The 24608-nt window shown below is 50.6% G+C and overlaps 3 protein-coding genes and 1 pseudogene across 12 annotated transcripts in view; 1 reads left to right on the top strand and 3 right to left on the bottom strand.

Moving 5' to 3' along the window:
• ECM2 (extracellular matrix protein 2) overlaps positions 1-8338 on the bottom strand; it is an 89437-nt gene extending 81099 nt beyond the window's left edge. For both annotated transcript variants that reach the window (XM_089336218.1, XM_089336222.1), the window contains exon 1: positions 8142-8338. In XM_089336218.1, coding sequence (XP_089192344.1) covers positions 8142-8338 — 197 coding nt within the window. The remainder of the gene's footprint in view (positions 1-8141) is intronic.
• CENPP (centromere protein P) overlaps positions 1-18151 on the top strand; it is a 252595-nt gene extending 234444 nt beyond the window's left edge. The window contains exons 6-9 of one of the 3 annotated variants that reach the window (XM_008256885.5): positions 4627-4706; positions 6071-6162; positions 6434-6578; positions 17663-18151. In XM_008256885.5, coding sequence (XP_008255107.3) covers positions 4627-4706; positions 6071-6162; positions 6434-6561 — 300 coding nt within the window. In that variant the 3' untranslated portion in view covers positions 6562-6578; positions 17663-18151. Of the gene's footprint in view, positions 1-4626; positions 4707-6070; positions 6163-6433; positions 6768-17092 lie in introns of those variants that run through there. The other 2 variants (XM_002708177.6, XM_070050272.2) reach the window with 2 other exon arrangements.
• The window catches only part of IPPK (inositol-pentakisphosphate 2-kinase), a 95311-nt gene continuing 78274 nt past the window's right edge, over positions 7572-24608 (bottom strand). For 3 of the 6 annotated variants that reach the window (XR_016236482.1, XM_089336235.1, XM_002708226.6), the window contains exons 12-13: positions 14857-14936; positions 7572-8987 (exon numbers count right to left, since the gene is read on the bottom strand). Coding sequence is in view for 3 of the 6 variants with exons in the window: in XM_089336235.1 (XP_089192361.1) it covers positions 8762-8987; positions 14857-14936 (306 nt within the window). In the remaining 3 variants the exon portion in view is untranslated. Of the gene's footprint in view, positions 8988-9279; positions 9401-14856; positions 14937-24608 lie in introns of all 6 variants that reach the window. The other 3 variants (XR_016236483.1, XM_089336239.1, XR_016236481.1) reach the window with 2 other exon arrangements.
• Positions 17549-18094, bottom strand: LOC100351464 (ubiquitin-like protein FUBI pseudogene; annotated as a pseudogene). Its single transcript, XR_016236511.1, has one exon. The product of XR_016236511.1 is annotated as a ubiquitin-like protein FUBI pseudogene (transcript).

Here is a 24608-nt window from a genome sequence, read left to right as displayed (position 1 = left end):
TTTACGTGTTCCCGATACAGGTTTTCACCAGTGTGTTCACTCTAATGCTGGCCTTGAAATTTCTCTCTATATATACTGGCTTTTAGGAGCAGTAGTGTCAAATTTTGATGAAGTCAATGTATCAGTTAGCCAATTTATCTTTCTCTGTGGTCAAGGCTTTTTTTTATCTGAGAAATCTTTGGTTGACTCGTTTTGCAGAGTTCTCCCTATGCCTTCTTTCAGAGGTTTGATGGTTTTAGCTCTTTCATTTATATCTGAGACATTTGAGGAAATCCTTAGGTATGGCTTGAGGCAGGCAATGAGGTTCACTCTCCACATACAGATCGTCAGCTAAGCCAGTGCCGCGTCCTGAGCTGTCTGGGGCGCGTCTTGCCAGTCAGGTTTCCTTTACCCGGCAGGGCCCTCCCGCACCTTCCTGTCTCTGAACCAGGCTAGCTCTCAAAAACAGCTTCTGGCTAATGTACCTGGAAGGCAGCAAATGAGGACTCAGATTAAAAATAAAAAACAGGGACTTTGGGTCCTTCCTGGCCACACTGGAGGCCCACTTAAAGAGTTCCAGAACCCTGGCTTCAGCCTGATCCAGCCCTCACTGTTGCATGTATTTGGGGAGCAGTCCAGCAGATGGAGAATCCCTGTCACTCTGCTTTCAAATAAATCAGTCTTTAAAAATGAAACGGGAAATCCCAGAGTGAGATACTACCCATGATAGATACCCATGAGGATGGCAATAATTTTTTGAGAGGTAGAGTTTCAGACAGTGAGAGGGGGAAGACAGAGAGAGATGTCTTCCGTCCTCTGGTTCACTCCCCAGATGGCTACAATGACCAGAGCTGCGCCGATCTGAAGCCAGGAGCTTCCCCTGGGTCTCCCACACGGGTGCAGGGGCCCAAGGCCTTGGGCCATCCTCCACTGCCACCCCAAGCCATAGCAGAGAGCTAGATGGGAAGAGGAGCAACCAGGACCAGAACCGGCGCCCATATGGGATGCTGGCGCCGCAGGCAGAGGATTAGCCTACTGCGCCATAGCACTGGCCCCAAGGATGGCAATAATTTTTTAAAAGAGGAGAAGGGTAGTAACTGTTGGTGAGGATGTGGAGCGCTGGAACTGCCCTGTGCTGCTGACGGGACTATGAAAACAGCGCAGCCACTGTGGGGGAAAGCGTGTCCATTCCCGAAGGTCAGAGTCTGTAATTTGAGTTGGCCGTTCCACTCCTAGGTATATTTCAAGAGAAAGTGAAAACACATGTAACACACAAAGACTTGCGCACAAATGTTCCTGGCCTCATTCCCAGTGAAGTGTCCATTAGTTCATGAACTGAAAAACAAAACGCGGGGTACATATTTCAGTCTCCACCCATACGGTGCGATGTTACCTGGCAATATAAAGGAACAAAGGACTGATCCATGCTACAATAGGGATGAGCCTTGGAAACACGCTAAGTGAAAGAAGCCAGTCACACATTCTGTGACTGTGTATGCAATGTCTAGACTAGGGCGATCTAGGGAGACAGATTCGTGGTGGCTTATGGTGGAGGGGATTGGGGGCAGCAGCTAAAGGGTTCAGGGTCTCTTTACAGGGCGATGCATATGTTCTGGAGTTAGAAAGCAGTGGTGGCTGCCCCGCGGTGTGAGTTCACCCACTCAGTTACAGACTTCAAAGGAGTGATTTTGTTGCATGACTTAACCTCAGTTTTTAAAGTGTTTGAATCAGCCAGACTTTGGGAAAATGCTGAAAGCAAGATGAATTAACTAACGCGTAAAATGCTGAAAGCAAGATGAATTAACTAACGCGTAGACACCCGGGGAGGGACTCAGGGTGAGTGGAGGGGTGCTGGGGTCGTTCCTCCTCTGACGGATACCGACACAGGGCTGGTGTCTGCAAGGCTCCCACAAGTGCAGTCCCCTGCAGGCTTGCACCCCGCACCGCAGTGTCGGGGATGCAGGTGGGGCTGAGCATCGAATTGCCAGCATTCCTGCAGCCACGCACACCACCCCGAGGGTCCTCGAACGCATATGGCAAGCAGCTGCGTAAACACGCAGGCACGCCCGCCAGCGCTCGGCCAGGCATTCCTCAGGGAGCAGCCTTCCTGTGCCGGCCGGCCGGGGCGCTGGAGGGGAAGCCCCAGGGCCTGCCCACTGGACAGTGCGCACCAGGAGGCCTGGCAGCCTTCCTGGCAACACCAGCGGAAGCGGAAACTTAGCGTCCGCTTTCCGAGTGCTGGTGGCAGCCTCACTCACCCAGGAGCACTACGAGCCCCAGGTCCAAGACTGGCCCACCAGAGTCCAGCCAGGTGCCTGACTTCTCTGGGCATTTGTTGTACTGGTACCAAAATGTGACGTTATCTAAACTGCTTCCCAGATTAGGTTTATTAATTTTTCCATTAACCCTTTTTAATGTCAATGTTTTTATGGAAAGTATTCTAAAATACATTACATGTTTCTCTGCATTAGCAGTGTGTCCACCTTAGCTCTTTCTTGAAGACGTGGTCATCTTCTGTCAGTGTCAGATACAGTAATGTGTGGCATTTTATGTCACTTTTAGGATGTGCTGACCTGATGCCAGGTGCCCCAAGCCCACCTGCATCATTGCCACAACCACAGACTGAGGAAGGACAGTGAGGGCGCGGGAGCCTCCTCGGGGCCAGGCCCTGGGGCCTCCGTCAGTGAGTCCAGAGATCAGCACCACACTTGGGCTGTCCCTCAGCCTTGGGTCCCTACCTAAAGGTGCAGGACTAGAGATCGGCGAAGTGCCACTTATCTCCCTGTCCAAGGACACTTTACAGTGCAACGTGGTGCACGTATCAGTGCGAACCCGGCTCTGCCCCACGGCACTCAGAATAGCTGAGGTTCCCGGTGAGTGAATGGAGCAGCATTACTAATTTACATAAAGAAACTTTTCACACAAACCCTAAAAAAGTTCTCCACAAACACAGGCCCAACTGCCTGGCAGCTTCCCAATGTCCGCGTTTCTACTTCAGTCTTTATTTTAAAAGCTACAAAGGAGTGTAATTTTTGGTGAAAGCCTCTAATTTCTACCCTCCTCTTGTCACGAGGAGGGGCCTGGGGACGGGAGACCTGCTCCCTGTGCTTGGGGGCCGAGCCTTGGGCCCACGCTGGAGTCGGCCCAAGCCGAGCAGCCCCAGCCGGGTCCCACACACTGGGGCCAAGCACAGCCTGGAGGCCGCACTGCCACGTCCACAAGCTCGCTGCTTTCCTCCTGCAGTTGTTATTAATTTAGAAGAGCCTGGGGTTTAGCAGTCAACCCGCACTTTCCACTCAGTCACTTAGGTATACATTTTCTCATAAAAACCGTTGGGTTGGAATCAGTGATTCTGTAAGCTTACACCAGGCCCCCTGCACGTGGTGTCTGGCTGTGCTCACCCTCTTGGCATCCTCGCGTGGGGTGCTGGCAGCCCTGGCGTCCCGCACTGATGGGGCTGGTTCCTCTGAAAGCTGTGACACGTCCTTGTCCCCACACAACCTCACTTGGTGCAGCTAAGCTGGTTCAATCCAGTTAGGGCTTGCAGACTCAAGGCTCTGCCCCAGGTTCCAAACCCTGCCCCTTACTCAAGGGCTGCAACTGGCATGGGGTGCAGCTGCACCTTGCTGTGCCCCCAGGGTCATGGCAGGGCTTGCATCTGACTGGAGCATCGGGCCCAGGTTTCCACTGCACACATTGTGAAGGGGCCATGCACATCCACAACTGTCCTACCACGTCGGGGAGCCAACGCTACCTGAAGGTGCAGGACTAGAAATCAGCGAAGTTCCACTTTGTCTCCCGGTCCGAGGACACTTTACAGTATAACGTGGTGCACGTATCACTGTGAAGCTGGCTCTTCCAGTATTTTTCTTCGCACTGGTGTGGCACAGGCTAGGTGCTTGGGCAGGATACCATCTGGGCTTTTCATGGTCAGATGCTAAAGCTCTCTGATAAAGTCACTCACAGCAAGGAGCACAGCAGACATCAGTGTGGGGTCCTGGGAGACAGGCTGAGGAGTCCCATCCAGATAGGACAGGGGAAACACTGGTAAAATTGGAACAAAGTTGTATGGTCACTGCAGACATTAGTTTTGGAGGACGTAGCAGTCCCGGGAGCCTGGAGGCCTTATGGTAGCAGAAAGACCTAGAATGGGGGCTGGCGCTGTGGCATATGGGGTTAAGCTGCCGTCTGCAGTGCTGGTATCCCATAGCGGCACTGGTTCATCTACTGCCACTAATGAGCCTGGGAAAGCAGTGGGAGATGGCCCAACTGCTTGGGCTCCTGTACCCTCATGGGAGACCCGAGAGAAACTCCTGGCTTCAGATTGGGCCAGCTGCAGCCATTGAGGCCATCTGGGGAGTAAACCAGCAGATGGAAGATCTGTCTGTCTCTACCTCTGCATTTCAAATCAATCAATCAATCTTAAAAAAAAAAAAAAGGAAGTCCTAGAATGGGTGGTACACAACACCACATTAGCCAGTGAGGACCACCAGCAAACAGTGCATGGAAGAGACTGACGGGAACGGAGGAGAGGCCTTACAGGGGTTCTCCTCCAATTTTCAGCAGTCCCCTGGAACAGCTGCCCCGCATCAGTCTCTTGCCCCCTCCCCACCACGTCTGACCTTAACCATTTCCTCTCCCACACAGGAGAAGTACCCAGACACCGTGCAGCTCCCAGAGGGCGCCTGCTCCCGCTGCATGAGCATCTGCAGTGCCAGCCGGCCAGGGTGAGTGCCCAGGCCCCCGACCCCGTGTCCCCGTTAGACAGGGTTCCACACCACAGAAACGTCAACTACCCAGCTGAGGAGTCCGCGCCGTCACACGTGTGTGCCAGTGCGGGGTGCGGCTGGGCATGGGGGTGACGTTCTGTGGGGTCCTGAGGGGCCAGTGAAGGGAAGCCAGGATAACGTGGAGGTGTGTGTGGAAGGGAAGAAGTGGGGAGGAGGGGCGAGCTCCAGAGAGCTGAGCTGTAGGAGGAGAGGGGAGTCAGGTCCATGGCTCCCACAGCGCCGCTTCCCATCCTGGCCTCTGTGCTGCCCGAGCCACGGTTCTGTGTCCCAGGCCTTCATTTTATTCCCTTCTGTGACATGTTGCACGTCCACCTGTGTGTGCTTGGTGACTTCAGGTGAATGCCTGGACACGTCTGTATTCAACCTTACCGTGGTATGCTGGCCTGCAGCCTTTGTCAAGTGCAGTGTCATTCACTTCACTCTCCTCCAGTGATGAACACCCATAACGTCTCTGAATTTGGGTTCCTCATTCCTCTTCATTTCTCCTGGCACTCTGTTCATAAGCTTCCTAGAAATGAAAGTCCTGGGCCACGGGGGGTTTCTGTTCAGGTTTTTGTTGATGCCAGATTATTCAAAAGCTCCCAGTGGTCTTTAAAGGTAGGGACCCTTTTTTCTGCCAAGGGCCATCTGTGTATTTATAACATCATTCACGGGTCATACAAAATTAAAAATTTAGCCTATTGGGGCCAGCATCATGGCATAGCAGTTAAAGCTGCTGTCTACAATGCCAGCATCCCATATAAGCACTGGACTGTGTCCCGGCTGCTCCACTTCCAATCCAGCTCCCTGCTAATGGCCTGGGAAAAGCAGCAGAAGGTGGCCCAAGTGTGTGCACCCCTGCCACCCTCGTAGGAGACTCAGACGAGGCTCCTGCCTTCAGCCTGGCCCCGCCCTGGCCACTGTGACCATCTGGGGAAGGAACCAGCAGAGGAAGGATATTCCTCCCTCCCTCCCTCTCTCTCTGTAACTGTGACTTTCAAATTGTTATTGGGGGGAAAAATACTAGCCTGCTACAGATTTACTGAATTTCAAGTATGGCCTGTGGTTGCCTTGGCAGGGCCACACCAAATGACTTTGCTGGCCTCATTCGGCCCAAGGGCCGGAAGTTCCACAGCCCTGGTAAGCCCTGCCTTTCCCTTGGGCCCCTCCTTGTAGGCGTATCTCAGCGTGGCCTTGCTCCCACCTGCAGTGGGTCTCACCACGCCCTGTCTTCCTCTGAGGACAGGCGGAAGCCAGCTGCTGAGGGGCCATCTGTTAATAGACGTCAAAAACTCAGTGACATGTCCGTGCCTCTTTTTCAGGTTTGAGTTAGTAATTGTGTGGAGGATTCAAATAGATGAAGAAGGAAAAGTCTCACCCAAGCTGGATCTTCTCACCCAAGTCCCACAGAGAGGTAGGAACTCTGCGTGCAGTTCTGGGCGATTCTCTGAGACCCGAGAAAGCCGCATGCCTGTTTCACGTGCTTTTACGTGGAAAGAATCAGAAGTCTCATTACTGTACTTCGTACATCAGTTTCTTTAAAAATTCTGTATCGATAAAAAGTAAGAGGATCACCCCCCATCAGTGTCCAGCACTCCCCACTCCGCGAGGCCAGTCGGGAGGAGGGGAGGACTTGGCGCGGCTGCGCCTTGACAGTTCTCACCCAGTTTATGTTTTCTTTACAGCCCTTAAGCTGGACAAAAGCAGAGTCGTAGAGACGGCGCCCCTCAGCTTCAGGTCGCTGCTCAGGGTGCTGGGCATAGAAGCTGCTCTGGAAAGCCTGATCAGACTGCTCCGCGCAGAGAACCACTAACTCCTGACGGCGACCCGGTAGGGACCTGGTGCCGCACTTGAGCATAAACACTTGCTATTTTCCACTTAGAAACCACACCCTTAGAAAATGCTGTCTATGCACTAATGGCACATTATGTAAACTTTCATGACATGAAAAGTAAATGCAGCTATGTTAAGTACAAAAGGCCAGAAATGGTATATACAGTAAAATGTTTTAGGAAAATATGGCAAAAGCAGCTGTCCATCCTTGGATTGGGGGCGGGGGGGGCCTCACACATCTGCCGCGGAGAAGCGGCTGCCCCCTCGCTCCGCCACCTAGGGCTCTGCCAGCAGCTGCAGATGGAACCTCATTTCTGAAACATTTCTCTGTAGCCCCGGGAGCCACACCCAGCCTCTGCGTGGGTCCTGGTGCAAGGGACAGCATTCCTCAGCTAATCCCTCCCCTTGGTCTTCCACCAAAAAAAAAAGGGGACGTGGTGGGGGGGGGGCTTTAGCTTTAAAACAGTGCTGGCTACATGGTTCCTCTCAATATGGGCCTTGGTTACGGGGTGGGGGGGGGGGGACCCACCACAATGTCTGAATGTCTCATCAGCACAAGAGGAAGCCCTCGGCCACCCACTGTAATGCTGTTAGGATCGGTGGCAGCTGGGGAGCTGAGCCCCCAATGTCAGGGAGCCACATCTACTTCTCCCTCTCCAGGAAGCTTCGTGTGTTCAGCCAGGGCGGGGCCCCTTGCGAGGCAGCAAGCTGCAGCCCAGGCCACCCCCAGGCCACCCCCAGCACAGGGCTGCTCGCTCGTGTGCGCACACAAACCCAGGCTGTCGCAGCCCCAGGTGAGCAGTAACAGCCTTCTCCTTCCCTGCGTACGTGACCCGAGGCCGGCACACAGGAGATGCCGCCACTTGAAATCAGAAGAAAACAGTAAAAGTGTCTTAATGCATAAATAATCTTTTTGCATCTCCAAGTGCAGACCAAAATTAGAAGTAAACATTACGGCAGAACTGGACAATAAATTCTAGAAGAGTTGGCTTGATTCAAACAAGTGTAATTCTCAAGTTATCACAAACTTCCCACAAAAATTTACAATCATCAAAATATTTTCCTTATTTCTCATGTAGTATTTTCATACAATTCCATGGTTTTGCTAATATTATGTTACAATAAGCCTTCATTTGTCCCTCAAAATGATGATATAAATAATCGGTCTGTACAAGCTACCATAGAATAAAAAACTGAAGCCAGGATTCCCTACGGTTTCATAGCAGCCGGGCACACTCAGCGACCCCCCGCCCCGCCCCGAGAACCCTCTCGGCACCAGCCACACATCACTTCCCTTCTGGAAGTGGGGCCCTCGGCAGCCTGATGGGGACAAGGCCATGGGCCCACACACCCGGCATAGCTCAAGGCAAACCCAGGAGAGGGTGTGAGGTGGGAGAAGGGGAACCCCATTCCTTGACCCCAGCACACCAGAGTCGGGCACTCCTGCCCCAGCAGCTCGGCAAGTGACAGCTCTGCCCCCACCTCTACAGCAGCAACTTCAGGTGGGAAAGCAAGCCTGCCTCCCCCGAAAGAGAACCGTGAAGGAAAAACAGTGCTCACGCGGAGTGGTGTCCATCCTGACCTGAGTCTCTGCTCCTTGCCGACCTGCCACGGAGCCACGGGCGTCGGCACCTCCACAGGGACCCGAGTCTAGGCGGCTCACACCACCCCCGGGCACGCCCTGCACTGTGCCCACGTGTGGCTTGCATTGAGAAAGTGACCAAGGACTCAGAGAGGGACGTTCCAGTAGTATCCATGTTTCCTTAAAGTCCAAACGGTAGGATGCTCGTGACAATTCAAGTTTTCTAAGTTAGGAGTCTGGTGGTAGGAGATCCAAACCTTGGGTCTTAGGATAAGGCTTTCTGCATCAGAGAATTAGACGTGAGCCCCCAGGTGGAAGAAAGAACCACCCAGAACGTCTTCCCAGGGCGTAACGGACACTTCCATTTTAAGACCATGAGCAGCAGCTTCCTGGGACACAGCGCTCACGTCCTACATTCCTAGTCCTGTCAGATGTTCCTAGTGCTCTTCCATTCTACACCTCCCAGAGGCAACCCACCTGAGCGGGGGTTAAATGCAAAAAGATTCACAACCAAAGTCACCCAACGCAACAGAAAACAGCTCTAGCATTCAACCTTCACAGTCTGTGTTCAAGTTTCAGAGACACGCCAGGGAAGGAGTTAGACCTTGTGGAGAACCAGCGTGCAGTCCTCGCTCTCCTTGAACCGCGTCGACATCACCGTGTCGTCTTTGGCATGCACAGTCTTTGAGTAGAAGCTGACTATCTTGCCGTCCAGTTTGTACTGGTGAGGAATGCTCTCATAGGGCTTGAGGTCGAGGTCCAGCACAGACACGGAGAAAGCGAGCTGAGACCTCGACGAGGGGACCACGAGCCTCTGATCAGAGCTGCAAGTAGAAACGCAACTTGAGAATGCACACAACTGCCAAGTGCCCTCATCCCACGCCAGCCACGCACACCAGCAGGTAGTGCCTACAATGACTCCACGCCAGGCGAGACGGGGTTAAAGGATTAGCCAGAAAAGCAATCCTGCAGAGAACATGAGTGATATTCCCCACATCCCAGTGATATAAACGAACCCTGAGAAAGTCACTTCATCGTGAGCCAAGTATTACAAAACCTAAGAAGAAGTGGATGTGGCCACTCCGCAGGCGAGTGGGTGAGATGTCAGGAACAGACCTCTCTGTGAGAGCCGGGCTCCTCCATGCTTCTCCCATTTGCAGAAAGGGATCTGGTGTCAAGCTTTGTTCTCAAACGCTATCTCCAATGCTCTGTATCTTCTCAGGGCTTAGTTCTGCGGCTTTTATAAACATCAGAATAGTCATGTGCTCGTAACAAAATATACTTAGAAGCACTTTCAGATTCACTCTGAATCTGCACTGAATTTCTGTGTGTCCCACTCTGCTCTAAACACTCGGCATACAGGCAACATTCAAGAGATTGGCTAAATAGATTATATAAATTCAGTTTGGCTCAGAGAAGTATTCTCAGGTTCTGGTCCATGCTTATTACACTCTTCTAGATTTAGAAATCACTTTAAAAAGGAAAAAGAAAAAAACAAACCCAAGTGTCAAAAGCTCCTGCCCGGGAGAGGAGTGCAGTGAACACGCGCCTGTTTCAACAGTGCTGTTCCACAGCTGCACGCACTCCACTCCTGCTCCAGATCTGTTTACAGGGAAAACTGACTTTCTGCCGCAGCTACGGGGTCACTACTCCCTCCTGAGCAGCAGAGAAGAGCAAGTAACTCAGGAGTCTGTGAAGGCCTGCAGTCTGCCTCCGGCAGCCAGAAGGCAAAGGTGGCTCATCCTGGCCCACGCAGCCCGAGGCCAGAAATCTGGGCTCAGTGCAACTGGGCTGGGCTAGAGTGGCCAAATCTCTGGCCCATGACAAGGACTGTGCATTTTATTTACTTTCAAAAATTACTTGTTTGAAAGAGAGGGAATTCCCTTTCACTGGTTCATACCCCAAATGCCCACAATGGCCAGAGCTGGGACAGGCCAAAGCCAGGGAAGCAATCCTGGTCTCCCACCTGGGTGGAAGGCATCCATTACGTGAGCCGTCCATTACATCACCACTGCCTCCCAACAAGTCTGCATTATCAAGAAGCAGGAACTGGAGGCGGTCATCACACCATGTATTCTGGTGCAGGATACAGTCATCCTAACTACCAGGCTGAACCCACCCCTGCTGTGTACCTTACAGGACACCTCAGTGCACCCCCCGACAAGTCAACAGGTATAAAGACAGCCCTGGGGAGGGCCAACCACCCTGCTCACCGTAAGCTCGCACGGGCCTGGGGCAGCCGCCAGTGCACGCCGGCCTGACGTCAAAAGGCTTTTCTGCTGACACTAGGGGGAGCTCCCAGGGACCTCCAGCAGCCTTAGCTACTGGGCATGGGCGAGCTTAGCGCTGCAGGGGCCTTGTCCCCATCTGGACAGCTGACCTTCAGAGCACTCACCAGCTGGGAGGGTAGCCAGGGGCCCAAGGGTCCCCCAAGGACACCAAGGGGCAGAGAAGCCCAGGCCACCGCCACACTGTTTGGGAACAGGAAGTCAAGGGGAGCTGGGGACAAGAGGCCTGGGCGCAGTTCCCAAATCCCAATGTGTCTGCAGCCACAGGAAGGGTAACAAAGAGAAACAGGGCAGAGCATGAGAAGCCTTTATTTTAGGGATGTGATGGGATTAAATTAAAGTTCACAGTTCTAAACTTAGTCTCAGGTGTACTGTGTGTTTCTAGGATGCACAGACAACTCGCAAATCCCACACTCAACTGTGTTTGGGTTTTCCCCCATCACCCTGAGGCCACACACAGCCACTACAAGCCCTTCCCTCCAAGGAGTTTGAGCCACCCCAGGGGTAGGGAGACAGGGGTCTTGTCACTCCATCCACTTGACAGTGGCCTCCTGGGAAAGCAAACGCAACAGGCATCAACCTGCTACCCTGACATGCTCGCCCCTAGCCTGTCCCCACTCACGCCACATCTGCCCTCCACTCTGGAACGTGGGCCCCAGGCCTCAGCCCCAGTCCCTGCACTCACCTTGAGAAAGGACCTCAGCAGCTGAGGCCACTTCCCAAGGCTGGGCCCACTTTTCCTTCTCAGGCTTTTTCTTAAAGATTACTTATTTATTTGACAGTTAGCTTTATAGACGGTGAGAGAGACAGAAAAGTCTTCCATCCGTTGGTTCACCCCCCCCAAATGGCTGCTATGGCCGGTGCACTGCACTGATCCGAAGCCAGGAGCCAGGCACTTCCTCCTGGTCTCCCATGCGGGTGCAGGGCCCAAGCACTTGGGCCATCCTCCACTGCCTTCCCGGGCCACAGCAGAGAGCTGGACTGGAAGAGGAGCAACCGGGACTAGAACCCGGTGCCCATGTGGGATGCCAGCACCGCAGGCGGAGGACCAACCAAGTGAGCCACAGCACCAGCCCCTCTTTCTCAGATTTTTAAGGTCTCCCATCCCTCTTCAACTTGGTCCACAGAATTCTATACTTCCATAGACTTAACTTCCCCAAGATCTAAGGTTCACATTCAACTGGCAAGAGTTTGTTTTTCCTTTTAAAAAATATTTCAAATGCAGTGAGAGAGAGAAAGAGAAAATCTTCCATCTGCTGGCTTGCTATGCCTGCAACAAACAAATGCCCAAATGCCTACAACAGCCAGGGGTGGCCAGCTCAAAGCCAGGAGCCAGGAACTCCATCTGTGTCTCCCACATGGGTGGCAGGAACCCAAGGACTTGGGCCATCTTCCACTGCTTTCCAGGCCCACTAGCAGCAAGCTGTATCAGAAGCAGAGGAGTGGAACTCGAACCAGCACTCTACACTGTAACACTTTATATACCACACTATAACGCCTGCCACTGGCAAGCTTTTTCAAACACAGATGCCTATATAAGAGGCATTCAGAAAGTTCACAGAAAAGTGGAATGGCAGCAACACGCATTTTCTGTAAACTTTCCAAAGCCCCCTCCTGTGGACACTTCAAAACATTTCACATTTTAAGATTATAATAAAACTATTATCAGTGCTTATAAAAACTGAACGTGGGGAAATGCTCAGAATAAAATGTTACAAGGCAAAAAACACACAAAATAGCAACTGCACACTTTCCAACCTTTTCCTTATTTCACACATTAAAATACTTTCAGATTTCTAATCAAAATCCTGCTACAAAACACACTGATACACAGCTCTGGGGCCTCTGGGGAGTCAGATACAAGCTCCTAGAAATGAAATCCCAGGAACCCTAAAGCCACGCCCCGTGAGTGAGGGGCTCCTTTTACTCCAACCTCTTCCCCTCATAGCCTGACCAACCTGACAAGGTTAAAGGGAGAAGTCAGCCTGGCCCACCCTCCACACCAGCATCACATCCAGGGGCCTGGCTGTCCCAGCAGGTCGCTCCCATGCCACTAGTCGTTCCCTGTTCGGTTTTAGAGTCTGCCTGAGACACCGTCTCTGCTGGGAGAGACCAGGTCCGATGGCCGGTGGGTGACAATCCCCAGGCCCCAGTCTGACGGGGACTCGCGGCACCGGACCCTTCCAGACACGCTCTCCTCGCCCCTTCCAGCACCTTCATTTCCGCCAGGCAGTTGGTCCAGGGTGTGCTGAGGGCTCTGGGCCCTCAGCTGTCCCCGTCACATCCCTGGCACCACGAGACGGATGTGCAGGCACTGGAGGCAATGGCCTGACCGCGAAGGCCTCCTCACAGCTCAGCACAGTGGGAAGGGAGGGTGCACCTGGGGGGCGGCAGGAGGCCCAGCCTTTTCTAGTGCTGTGCCCTCCGTGCGTGTGCTCAGGAGTTCACACTGCCAAGTGGGCAGGTCTGTGCCTGCCGGCTAACAGGATTCCCAGGCGCTGCTTGATTCAAAAGTATCAGGAAAATGGGTAGACCAAGGTCCTTCTGACCCGGGAGCGAGCCTGGTGAATGCACCATGAAGAGTCTCACCTCTGAAGTCTGATTATGATGGGAGCATTACCAGACGCATCCCGAATTCCTACAAAAGCAAAGAGGACTGCACAAAAACAGTGGAGGTCAGCAGAGAGGAGGGAGAACAGTGAACTCATTGTAAGAGAGTTCCGAACATGACAGTGGACACATCCTACTTACCTGGTGGAAGGCCAGGAACAAGACCCACGGGGGATGCCGGCACTGTGCCATAGCAGGTAAAGCCACTGCCTGCAGTGCCAGCATCCCATATGGGCACCAGTTCAAGTCCCGGCTGCTCCATTTCTGATCCAGCTCTCGGCTATGGCCTGGGATGGCAGTGGAGGATGGCCCAAGGCCTTGGGTCCCTGCACCCGCGTGGGAGACCCGGGGGAAGCTCCTGGCTTCAGATCAGCGCAGCTCTGGCCATTGTGGCCAACTGGGGAGTAAACCAGCGGATAGAAAACCTTTCTGTCTCTGCCTCTCCTTCTCTCTGTGGAACTCTTTCAAATAAATCAATCTTTTAAAAAAAAAAAAAAAATGGGGGCCCGAGCCATCTCAGCTCAGAGCCTAGACCCAGACTGGGCTTTCTTGTGAAAGGTATATATACTCTATAATGCTTCTAAGCCCGCAGGGTGTTTTCTTAGAATATAATAAAATAAAGTCAGTAGTTTAGCATAGTGGTTAACACACCACTTGGGGCTGGCGCCGTGGCTCACTAGGCTAATCCTCCGCCTGGGGTGCCGGCACCCCAGGTTCTAGTCCCGGTTGGGGCGCCGGGTACTAGTCCTGGTTGCTTCTCTTCCAGTCCAGCTCTCTGCTGTGGCCCAGGAGGGCAGTGGAGGATGGCCCAGTTGCTTGGGCCCTGCACCCACATGGGAGACCAGGAGGAAGCACCTGGCTCCTGGCTTCGGATTGGCACAGCACACCAGCCGCAATGCACCAGTCATAGCGACCACTTAAGGGGTGAACCAATGAAAAAGGAAGACCTTTCTGTCTCTCTAACTCTGCCTGTAAAAAAAAAAAAAAAAAAGACACCACTTGGGCACGCACAACCCACACTGGAATATGTGACCTCGAGTCCTGGCCCCGCTCCCGACCTCAGCTTTCTGCTCATGTGCACCCCGGGAGGGAACACGGGATGGCTCAAGTCACTGAATCACCCAAGTGGGAGAAATGGACTGAGCGCCCCGTTCCTGGCTTCGGCCTGGCCACTCTGGCTGTTTCAGGGATTTGGGGAATAAAACCGCAAGTGGGAGATCTCTGTCTCCCCTCTCTCTGCCTTTCAAATAGATTATTATTTTTTAAAAAGATTTATTTATTTGAATGGCAGAGTTAGAGAGAGGCACAGGCGCAGAGAGGGGTCTTCCATCTGATGGTTCACTCCCCAAATGGCTGCACTGCGAGAGCTGAGCTGATCTGAAGCCAGGAGCTTCTTTCAGGCCTCCCACGTGGGTGCAGGGGCCCAAGCATTTCGGTCATCTTCCACTGCTTTCCCAACCATAGCAGAGAGCTGGATCCGAAGTGGAGCAGCCAGGACTTGAATGGACACCCGTGTGGGATGCCGGCACTGCGGGTGGCAGCTTTACCCACTACAGCACAGTGCGAGCCCCTCAAATAGATTATTTTTAAGAGGAAATTATTAAAAATCTCAATAAAAGAATCACTGAGTTATTCTACAATTTCAAGCTTCTAGCGAGCAAAGTCAGTAAGCGGATGACATCGAACAGGCCAAAGACACGGTGCCCCATCAGGAGGCTTCTAAACATGGGACCCGCTTGACCTCCCAGTCTACAAAACCATTAGACCAAGGGCCGGGGCACACAGGGCACCTCACCTTGCGTCCTGCAGACACGGGGAGAGCGCAATCATGATGGAGCAGTCCTTGGCGGTCATGGCGACTCGGTACTGCTGCACCTGTGGGGGAGGCAGAAGTCAACTGCAGGGCACGTGCAGTCGTGTCAGCACCAAATGCAGCCTCCCCGCCGAGTGGGCACAAGGTATGGGAGCCATTCCCCCGACAGGGCCTGACGGTGAGGCGGGAACGCAGGGGCACTGGGCGCGCCCCCGTGTGACAGTCCCATGCTATTTATTTCACCAAGAAGTCAGTCATTCTGTATAATATACAGCAAATTCAGTCACAAGATAATTAAAGCATTCAGTATAAAAGAGAAGTCTAAGCGATTCATTACGTCCTCAGTGCACTGCAAACCTTTCTAACCTAAACGGAGCAGGCACGGTGGCACAGAAGGTTATGCTGCTGCTCATGATGCCTGCGTCACAAGTTCCAGCCCCAGCTGCTCTACTTCTGATCCAGCTTCCTGCTAATGCGTCCTGGGAGGCAATGAATGAGGCCCTGCCAACCACATGGGAATCCTGCATGGAGTTCCAGGCCCCTGACCCAAGACAGGCGGTTGGGGCATCTGGGGAGGGACCAGCAGACGGAAGCTCTCTCTAGCTCTCCTTCTGCCACTCTGCCTTTCGAGTACAATAAACACACACACACACACACACAAAAGCCAAAAGCTATAGAAGATTCAGCTTTGAATTTTTTAATTCAACAGCTTTTATATGATGTAGATATAATTTAAAGGCAAAACACAAGTGAAACACCAAAAGCAAGCATCTGCAACATGTAACTCAGTAACATCAGGAATACAGCAAGTGCTAGAGATCAATAAGGAAAAAGAAAACAACCCAGAAAGGAAGTGGGTGGGAAGGGGAACTACTGGGGGTGGGGGGAGTGGAAGGGGGGCTGTGGCATAGCAGGTTAAGCCACCACTGGGACCCCCCACATCCCATGGCAGAGTGCCAATTTGAGTTCTGGCTGCTCTACTTCCGATCCAGCTTCCTGCTAATGCACCTAGGAAGGCAGCTGGTGATGACCTAAGTCTTTGGGTCCCTGCCACCCACAAGGGCTCCTGGCTTCAGCCTGGCCCAACCCTGGCTGTTGCAGGCATTTCAGCATTTGGGGAATGAACTAGCAGATGGAAACTTCTCTCTTTGCCAACTGTCCCTCTCTCCGTCATGCTCTGCCTTTCAAATCTTTAAAAAACAAAACAGTTGGGACAGCTACATCTCAGAGTGCTTGGATTCAAGTCTGAGCCCCACTCCTGATTCCCGGTTCTGCCAGTGTAGACCCTGGAAGGCAGCATGTAATGTCTCATGTAACTGAGTTCTTTCAACCCACATAGGAAACCTTGATTGATTTCCCTGTTGGCTTTGACCTGGCCCAGTGCATCTGGGCACTTGGGGGAGTGACCCAGCAAATGGAAGATAGTTCTCTTTTTACTTTTCAAATAAATAAAGTTTATCCAGTGAACATATTCATTCTCTCTCTCAACACACACACGATCTTATAAATCAAGGAATGCAACTGTTGACGTATGTTCCACTCATCAGATGGGCCCATCTACGTGTGCAGAGCGTAAGGTGAAGGGGCGAGACGTGCACTGAGCAAAGCTGGGCTGTAACTCAGGCCGACTGAACTGCAGAGGCCAAGAAACAGTGCTGCACAGAACATCCAAGATCTGCCTGATGGCGAGCAAATGGGACAGAAGTTGCTGGAATGGGAGAGGACAAGCTTTTCCAAGGGAGGGGCATGGCAATTCCAGAGGGTCAGATGTCAAGGCTACAGGGACAGTTTCCATGATGAGCCCACTCTTTGGTTTAGTACCCAAAGTGCTGCACCTTCGAGATTAAAAGTGAACCAAGGTCGCCGGGCCCTACTGGGAACCGCAGCTTTTCTCTGTTGATGAGGTCAGTCATGAACACTGGATGAAATTGGCTCCAGCTTGCTAGTACTCCCCAGGCCTCTGGCAGAAGCAGAATTCTCCTTGGAAGACTATACAATCCTATCCCCAGGTTACTTTTAAAATTATTGTGCAAATATAATTTCTGGCACACAAGCAAAGATATGCAGACATAAGAAGACATTACAGCACAAATGATAATCAGCAAAATTTAATAATAAGAACAACAGGGGGAGGGGTGTGTTAAGAATCTCTGTACCTTTAAATAAGTTTTGCCAGCCACCTACAACTGCGCTAAAGTTTTTTTTTTTTTTTTTTTAGTATGTACAATAGAAAGACACACATGGACTACAGCTACTGGAGATACCAAATCCACTCTGCTGTGTTCAAAGGACCAAAGACAAAATGGCACTGCAACGGAGAACTGGAAATTGTAAAAAATGAACCATTTAGGAAGTCTGGAACTAAAAATACAAAAGTCAGCATTAAGAATTCAACGTAGAGCAGACATCTGGCACAGTAGTTAAGACACTGCTTGGACGTCCACATCCCATATCTGAGAGCCTAGACTCATGTCTCAGCTCTGCTTCCAATCCAGTTTCCTGCTAATGCTCACTGGGAGGCAGCACTTGATGGCTCAAGTACCTGGGCCACTGCCATCCATGTGGGAGATTCCAACTGAGTCATGGCTCCTGGCTCCAGCCCGGTCCACCCATGGATGCTGCAGGAATTTGGAGGGTGAACCAGGATGGAAGACAGCCCTCTCACTCTGCTTTCAAATTAAAAAAAATTAAAAATAATTTAACATAGTTTTAATGGATGTTAAAAAGCTGAAGAGAAACTGCAACTTCTGGGTAGATAGTGATTTTTTTTTTTTTTTTTTTTTGCCAGGCGGCAGCTTTATTGGGGAGCCGGGATGACAGAGGACTTAGGAGTTGGCGTTGGGGCCCTTCTTCTGGCCAAAGGTGGGCACCACGTTGACGAAGCACTGGATGTACTGCATCCGCCGCTTGGCGCGGCCCGTCGTCGTCTTCTCCTGCTTGGCCACCTTGGGAGTCTGACCTCTCACTTTGCCGGCGCGGGCCAGGGAGCCGTGGACTTTACCTCCGAGCATGCGCCCGGCCACTTCCAGGGTGCTCAGGGCCTCCACACCGCACTGGCCCAGGGTGGCCTCATCCTCCGGGGCGTCCCCGCTAGGAGCACCACTTGGTCCTCGGGGGCGATGCCCTCCAGCGAGGCTACGTGAGCCTTGATCTGGGTGACCGTCTCCCGGCCGGTCACCTCGAGGGTGTGGCGCTCCTGCGCACAAACAAACAGCTGCATGTTGGCGGCTGAACTGCAGCCCCTACTTGCCACTAGCACAAAGATGGAGTCGAGAAAAAGGAAGAAGCGAGGGCGCGCACGCACTCCCGGCCTGTGGTGTGCTGATGGTGATAATTTTAAGAAATATATCAACAGGCTGACGCCATGGCTCTCTAGGCTAATCCTCTGCCTACGGCGCCAGTACCCCAGGTTCTAGTCCCAGTTGGGGCACTGGTTCTGTCCCGGTTGCTCCTCTTCCAGTCCAGCTCTCTGCTGTGGCCCAGGAAGGCAGTGGAGGATGGCCCCAGTGCTTGGGCCCTGCACCCACATGGGAGACCAGGAAAAGCACCTGGCTCTTGGCTTCGGATCGGCACAGCGCACTGGCCGTGGTGGCCATTTAGGGGGGAACCAACAGAAGGAAAACCTTTCTCTCTGTCTCACTCTGCCTGTCTAAAAAAAAAAAAAAAAAAAAAAAAAAAAAAAGAAATATAGCAACAATGGGGCTGGCATTGTGCCATAGTGGGTAGAAACACCAGCAGTGCCAGCATCCCACATGGGCAACGGAAAATGGCCCAAGTGCTTTGGGCCCTGTGCCCACATGGGAGACCCGAAAGAAGCTCTTGGCACCTGGCTTTGGATCAGCCCAGCTCCAGCCATTATGGCCATTTGGGGAGTGAATCATGAGTTGTAAGATCTCTCTATCTCCCTCTCTCTCTGTAACTCTGCCTTTCAAATAAATAAATATACTTTAGGAAAGAAAAAAAGAAATACAGCAGTGAGTGACAGAAGAGCAACTAGCATTCTCTGAACTGTGCTTCCTCCTGGGCTATCACAGCTGGAGAAAGGGAAGACAGTTCCCTTGGATGTAGCCTCCAAAGGCAGGAACTGGCTAGGCCAGCCTTCGGTGTAGGCTGAGGAGGCAGCTGAAGACTGGTCTGGAGATGTGAAGTCTCTCCCACTGTCTTCCGAGATAACCGTCATCCCACATCAGTCATTCTCCTGAGTTAAAACGCAAAGATGGCTGAAGGTGCACAATGCTGCCCAGTCCACTAGCTGTCTCACTCTCACCAGCCATGAAGACAGGGGGCAGGGAACAAGGCAGAGAGCACGGGGGAAAGAAAGAAAAAGGCTGAAGAGAACTGCCAGCCTGGTGGATCGAAAGAAAATATCCAGAATGAAACATGGAAAGGAAAGCAAGTAGAAAAGAGAGGAAAAAAAAGAGAGAGAGAGAGAAAGAACAAGAACAGGACAGAGGAAAGGATACGAGACACAGAAGTACAGGCAATGGGTCAAACACACATGGAACTGGAGTCCAGAAGAAGAGAGGAAATGGACAGAAACAAAACTTGAAAGTGTCAAGGCCAAAAGCTTCCCTCAACTGAAGACAGACATCAAGCCAAAGATTCAAGAAAGCCTCCAAGCAAATTATTTATATACATCATCACCAGAAACTAAGACCATGTCACCAGCAGACCCACACTAAAGCAAAGATTAAACGTATTCCTCAGACAAAAGCAAAGCCATCACATACGTAAGCTGAGAGATACAGGGCAGTATGAAGGGCAACGCGGGAGGTAAGTATACAGGTGAACGAGTAAGGACCATATGCAATAATGATAATCACGGCATAACAGAACCTGGGATGAGCAGTTATCCAGTGGTGGACACCCAGACCCTGTACCAGAGGCTAACTGTGCTCCCAGCTTCCACCTTCAGCCCAGGCCCAGCTGTTTTGGGCATTTGGGCAGATGGCAGCTATTTGCGTCCCAAAAACACAAACAAAAACAAAACAAAAATTAATAATGGAATATACAGCAATAGAAGCAATTAAGTCAGGGGTAGTAGTTAATGTACTGTAAGAACTTCAAATTGTCAAATAGGAATAGTACCAGGATCTAAAAATAGTACCGCAGTCTAAAAAGGCACCTGCTTATTAGGGCAGCAATAATCATTAGCTAGGATAACCAACAAAAAGTCTGAGGCTCTGTGACTTCCAAGCTGACACCATGGGAGACACAGAATGATAAAAAATGACAAAAAAGACTTTGAGAGTATAGGAGGAAAAAAAAGTATAGAATTAGAAGCCTAAAACAGGTGAGGAAAATTTCAAAGTTTAAACCCAAGTAAAGTCTAATAAAACAACAAAGGCAAAATGACTGAATGGATAAAAGACCAAATCCAACTGCAGGCCCCAATTTAAGTATAAAGACATAGAAAGTTAAAAATGAGAGAAGCCAGCATTATGGTGCAGCTGGTTAAGCTGCCAGCATCCCACGAGTTCTGGTTCAAGTCCCAGCTGCTCCACTTCTGATCCAGCTCCCTGCTAATGTGCCTGGGAAAGCAGCAGAATGTGGCTCAAGTGTTTGGGCCCCTGCACCCACTTGGGAGACCTGGGTGGAGTTCCAGGCTCCTGGCTATTGCCTAGTCCAGCCTTGGCTGTTGTGGCCATTTCAGGAGTGAACCAATGGATAAAAGAGATATTCTCTCTAACTCCTTCAAATAAATTTAAATGATTTTTTTTAAAAAAAAGACTATTTATTGGGGGTCAGCACTGTGGCATAGCGGGTGAAGCCCCCACCAGAAGTGCTGGCATCCCAAATGGGCACCAGTTTGAGTCCCGGCTGTTCCACTTCCAATCCGGCTCTCTGCTGTGGCCTGGGAAAGCAGTCGAAGTGGGCCCAAGTGCTTGGGCCCCTGCACCCTGTGGGAGACCCGGAAGAAGCTTTTGGCTTTGGATTGGGGCAGCTCCGGCCATTGCTGCCATTTGGGAAGTGAACCAGCGGATAGAAGACCTCTCACTCTCTCTCTCTCTCTGCCTCTCTGTAACTCTGCCTTTCAAATAAATAAATAAATAAATCTTTAAAAATGCACACACAATGATAGAAAAGGCAAAACAGAAAGGTTCATGGAAGAATTTAATTAAAAGAAGTTTCAGTGCAAAAAAGTTAAAATTCAGGGGGCTGGCACTGTGGCGTAGCAGGTAAAGCCACCGCCTGCAGTGTCAGCATCCCATATGGGTGCCAGTTCGAGTCCCAGCTGCTCCTCTTCTGATCCAGCTCTCTGCTATGGCCTGGGAACGCAGTAGAAGATGGCCCAAGTCCTTGGGCCTCTGCACCCATGTGAGAGACCAAGAAGAAGCTCCTGGCTCCTGGCTTTGGATCGGCACAGCTCCGGCCATTGCAGCCAATTGGGGAGTGAACCAGTGGAGGAAGACCTCTCTCTCTGTGTAACTCCAACTTTCAAGTAAATAAATCAATTTTTTTTTTGAAGATAAAATTTAAAATTCTTTCATATAACATATTTTAATGAAATTTTTGAAGGCCCTGGTATGCATGAGTTTCAAAAATTTGTGCACCAAAATAAATTTACTTGTACTTTGTGTGAACTTTTTGAAGTACTTCCTAACAAGACAGGGAGAAGAACCCCAAAGAGGCAGAGAGAAGAGACAGATCACTCCCTGAGGAGAGGCAATGAGACGTGTCCCACAGCGGTACCCACAGGCAGATGATGCCTTACAAATTCAATTTAAGCATATCCTGGGGTCGGCACCATGGCTCACTTGTTTAATCCTCCACCTGCGGCACCAGCATCCCACATGGGCGCCAGTTCTAGTCCCGGTTGCTCCTCTTGCAGTCCAGCTCTCTGCTGTGGCCCGGGAGTGCAGAGGAGGATGGCCCAAGTGCTTGGGCCTTGCACCCGCATGGGAGACCAGGAGAAGCACCTGGCTCCTGGCTTCGGATCAGCGCAGCGCGCCGGCCCTAGCAGCCATTCATTCCGTGAAACAACGGAAGGAAGGCCTTTCTCTTTGTCTCACTCTCTCTCTCACTGTCTAACTTTGTCAAATAAAAAAAAATTTAAGCATATCCTGATGCAGAAAGGACTTAATAAAAAACCTCACTAAAGTATTTTCTTTTAAAGATTTATTTATTTGGAAGGCAGAGTTACAGAGAAGCAGAGAGAGAGGTCTTCCATCCACTGGTTCACTCCCCAAATGGCCACAGCAGATGAAACTGGGCCCATCTGAAGCCAGGAGCTTCCTCTGGGTCTCCCACGCAGGTGCAAGGGCACAAGGACTTAGACCATCTTCTGCTTTCCCAGGCCATAGCAGAAAGCTGGATCGGAAGTGGAGAAGGTGGGACTCGAACCAGGTCATTTGGGATGCTGGCACTGAAGGCAGCGGATTTACCCGCTACGCCACTGCTCCTGCCCCAAAATAACTCATTTTCTAAGACTAACTACCAAAACTGACTAAGAATATGTATAGACCTATTTAAGATAAAAAAAAAAATTACACATAAAGCAAAACCAAGATGGCTTTACTACTGAGCTCTATCAAATATTTAAAGAAATATGGGACTAGCGCTGTGGCGCAGTGGATTAATTCTCCACCTGAAGCGCCAGCATCCCTCATGGGTGCCGGTTTGAGTCCCAGCTGCTCCTCTTCCGATCCAGCTCTCTGCTATGGCCTGGGAAAGCAGTGGCAGATGGCCCAAGTGCTCGGGCCCCTGCACCCACATGCAAGACCCGAAGAAAGCTCCTGGCTCCTGGATTTGGATCAGCTCAGCTCTGGCTGTTGTAGCCATTTGGGGAGTGAACCAACGGAAGGAAGACCTTTCTCTCTGTCTCTCTCTCACTGTCTGTAACTCTACCTGTCAAAGAAATAAAATCTTTAAAAAAAAAAAAAAACTCAGTTATTTTCAAACTCTTCCAAAGTAGAAGCTAAAAACTGCCCAACTCACACAATCTCATAAACAAGGATATCACAAGAAAATAAAACTACACACCAATGTCTCCTATGCATACTGATATAAAAGTCCTCAAAAGCAGTTACCATTGGGGATGAATCGGTGGAGGAGATCTCTCTCCAGTCTATTCGTCTGTCTCCTTCCTCTTTTCCCATCCCTCTCTCCATCTCCCTCCCTCCCATCTCCGCCTCTTAAATAAGGAAAACATCTACACACACATATATAGTTGAATTAGCAATATTTTAAGAAGGATCACGCAGAATGACCCAGTGGGATTAAATGAATTTATGTAATATACTGCACTAACAGAATAAAGGACAAAAACGACATGATACTCTCCACTAATACAGAAAAGGCATCAAGAAAATTCAACACATTCTTATGACAAAAAAGTACTCGACAAATCAGGAAGACAAGGGGGCTTCTTCACCTTGACAAAGGATATCTACAACCCTTCTCCCCCAAGTAAACATTACACATGTTGATGAGACACTGGATACCAGGGGGCCGGCACTGTGGCGCAGTGGGTTAAAGCCCCAGCCCGCAGTGCCGCATCCCATGTGGGTGCTGGTTTGAGTCTCAGCTGCTCTATTTCCAATCCAGCTCTCTGCTATGACCTGGGAAAGCAGGAGGAGATGGCCTAAGTCCGTGGACCCTTGCACCCACGTGGGACACCCTGAAGAAGATCCTGGCTCCTGCCTTTGGATCAGCTCATCTCTGGCCATGTGGTCATGTGAGGAGTGAACCAGTGGATAGAAGACTTTTATCTCTCTCTGGCTCTACCTCTCTAACACTGACTTTCAAATAAATTTAAAAAAAAAAAAAAAAAAATGGATACTGGCCCCATAGCACCAAGAACAAAGCAGGGGTGTCTGCTCTTACCACTTCTATTCAGTTCTAGAAGTTCTAAGTCAGGGCAATCACACAAGAAAAACAATTTGAATCAATTAGATCGAAGAAGTGGAAACCACCTCTAGTCACAGAGGGTCTTATATAGAGAGGAGCCTCAGGCATTCATAGCGACCTACTGCAACTAGTAAATTAAGCAAAGCTGAAGTCTAAAGGTCAATAAAAAGATTTGGTATTCTGAACACCTGCAATAAACAATCCAAAAACGGAATGAAAATAATTCCACTTAAAACAGTATCAAGAAGAGTAAACCAGGGGCCAGTGCTGTGCCTGTGGGTACCGCTTTGGGACACGTCTCAGTGCCTCTCCTCAGGGGGTGATCTGTCTTTTCTCTCTGCCTCTTTGGGGTTCTTCTCCCTGTCTTGTTAGGAAGTACTTCAAAAAGTTCACACAAAGTACAAGTAAATTTATTTTGGTGCACAAATTTTTGAAACTCATGCATACAGGGGCCTTCAAAAATTTCATTAAAATATGTTACATGAAAGAATTGTAAATAAATTTTATCTTTTTTTTTTTTTTTAATTTACTTGAAAGTCGGAGTTACACAGAAAAAGCCCTGGCATCCCGTATGGGCACTGATTCGAGTCCCAGCTGCTCCACTTCCGATCCAGCTCCCTGCTAACGTGTCTGGGAAAGCAGTGGAGGAAGGCTCAAGTGCTTGTGTCCCTGCACCCACATAAGAGACCCTGAAGAAACTCCTGGCTCCTGGCTTCGGATCCAGCCGTTTTGGCCATTTGGGAAGTGAACTAGCGGATGGAAGACCTCTCTCTATCTCTCTTCAACTCTTTCAAATAAATAAAATAAATCTTAAAAAAAAAAAAAAAGTAGAGATTGAAAGAAGGGATGTGGTTGAATGAAGACAAGAATCAGAAGGACTTTAG

The sequence above is a fragment of the Oryctolagus cuniculus genome, chromosome 1 (assembly GCF_051225735.1).
Source record: "Oryctolagus cuniculus isolate XC-2025 breed Fujian yellow rabbit chromosome 1, ASM5122573v1, whole genome shotgun sequence".
In the NCBI taxonomy this organism is placed as follows: domain Eukaryota; kingdom Metazoa; phylum Chordata; class Mammalia; order Lagomorpha; family Leporidae; genus Oryctolagus; species Oryctolagus cuniculus.
The sequence above is the reverse complement of the archived record's forward strand: the minus strand, read 5'-3'. Positions and strand labels throughout refer to the sequence as shown.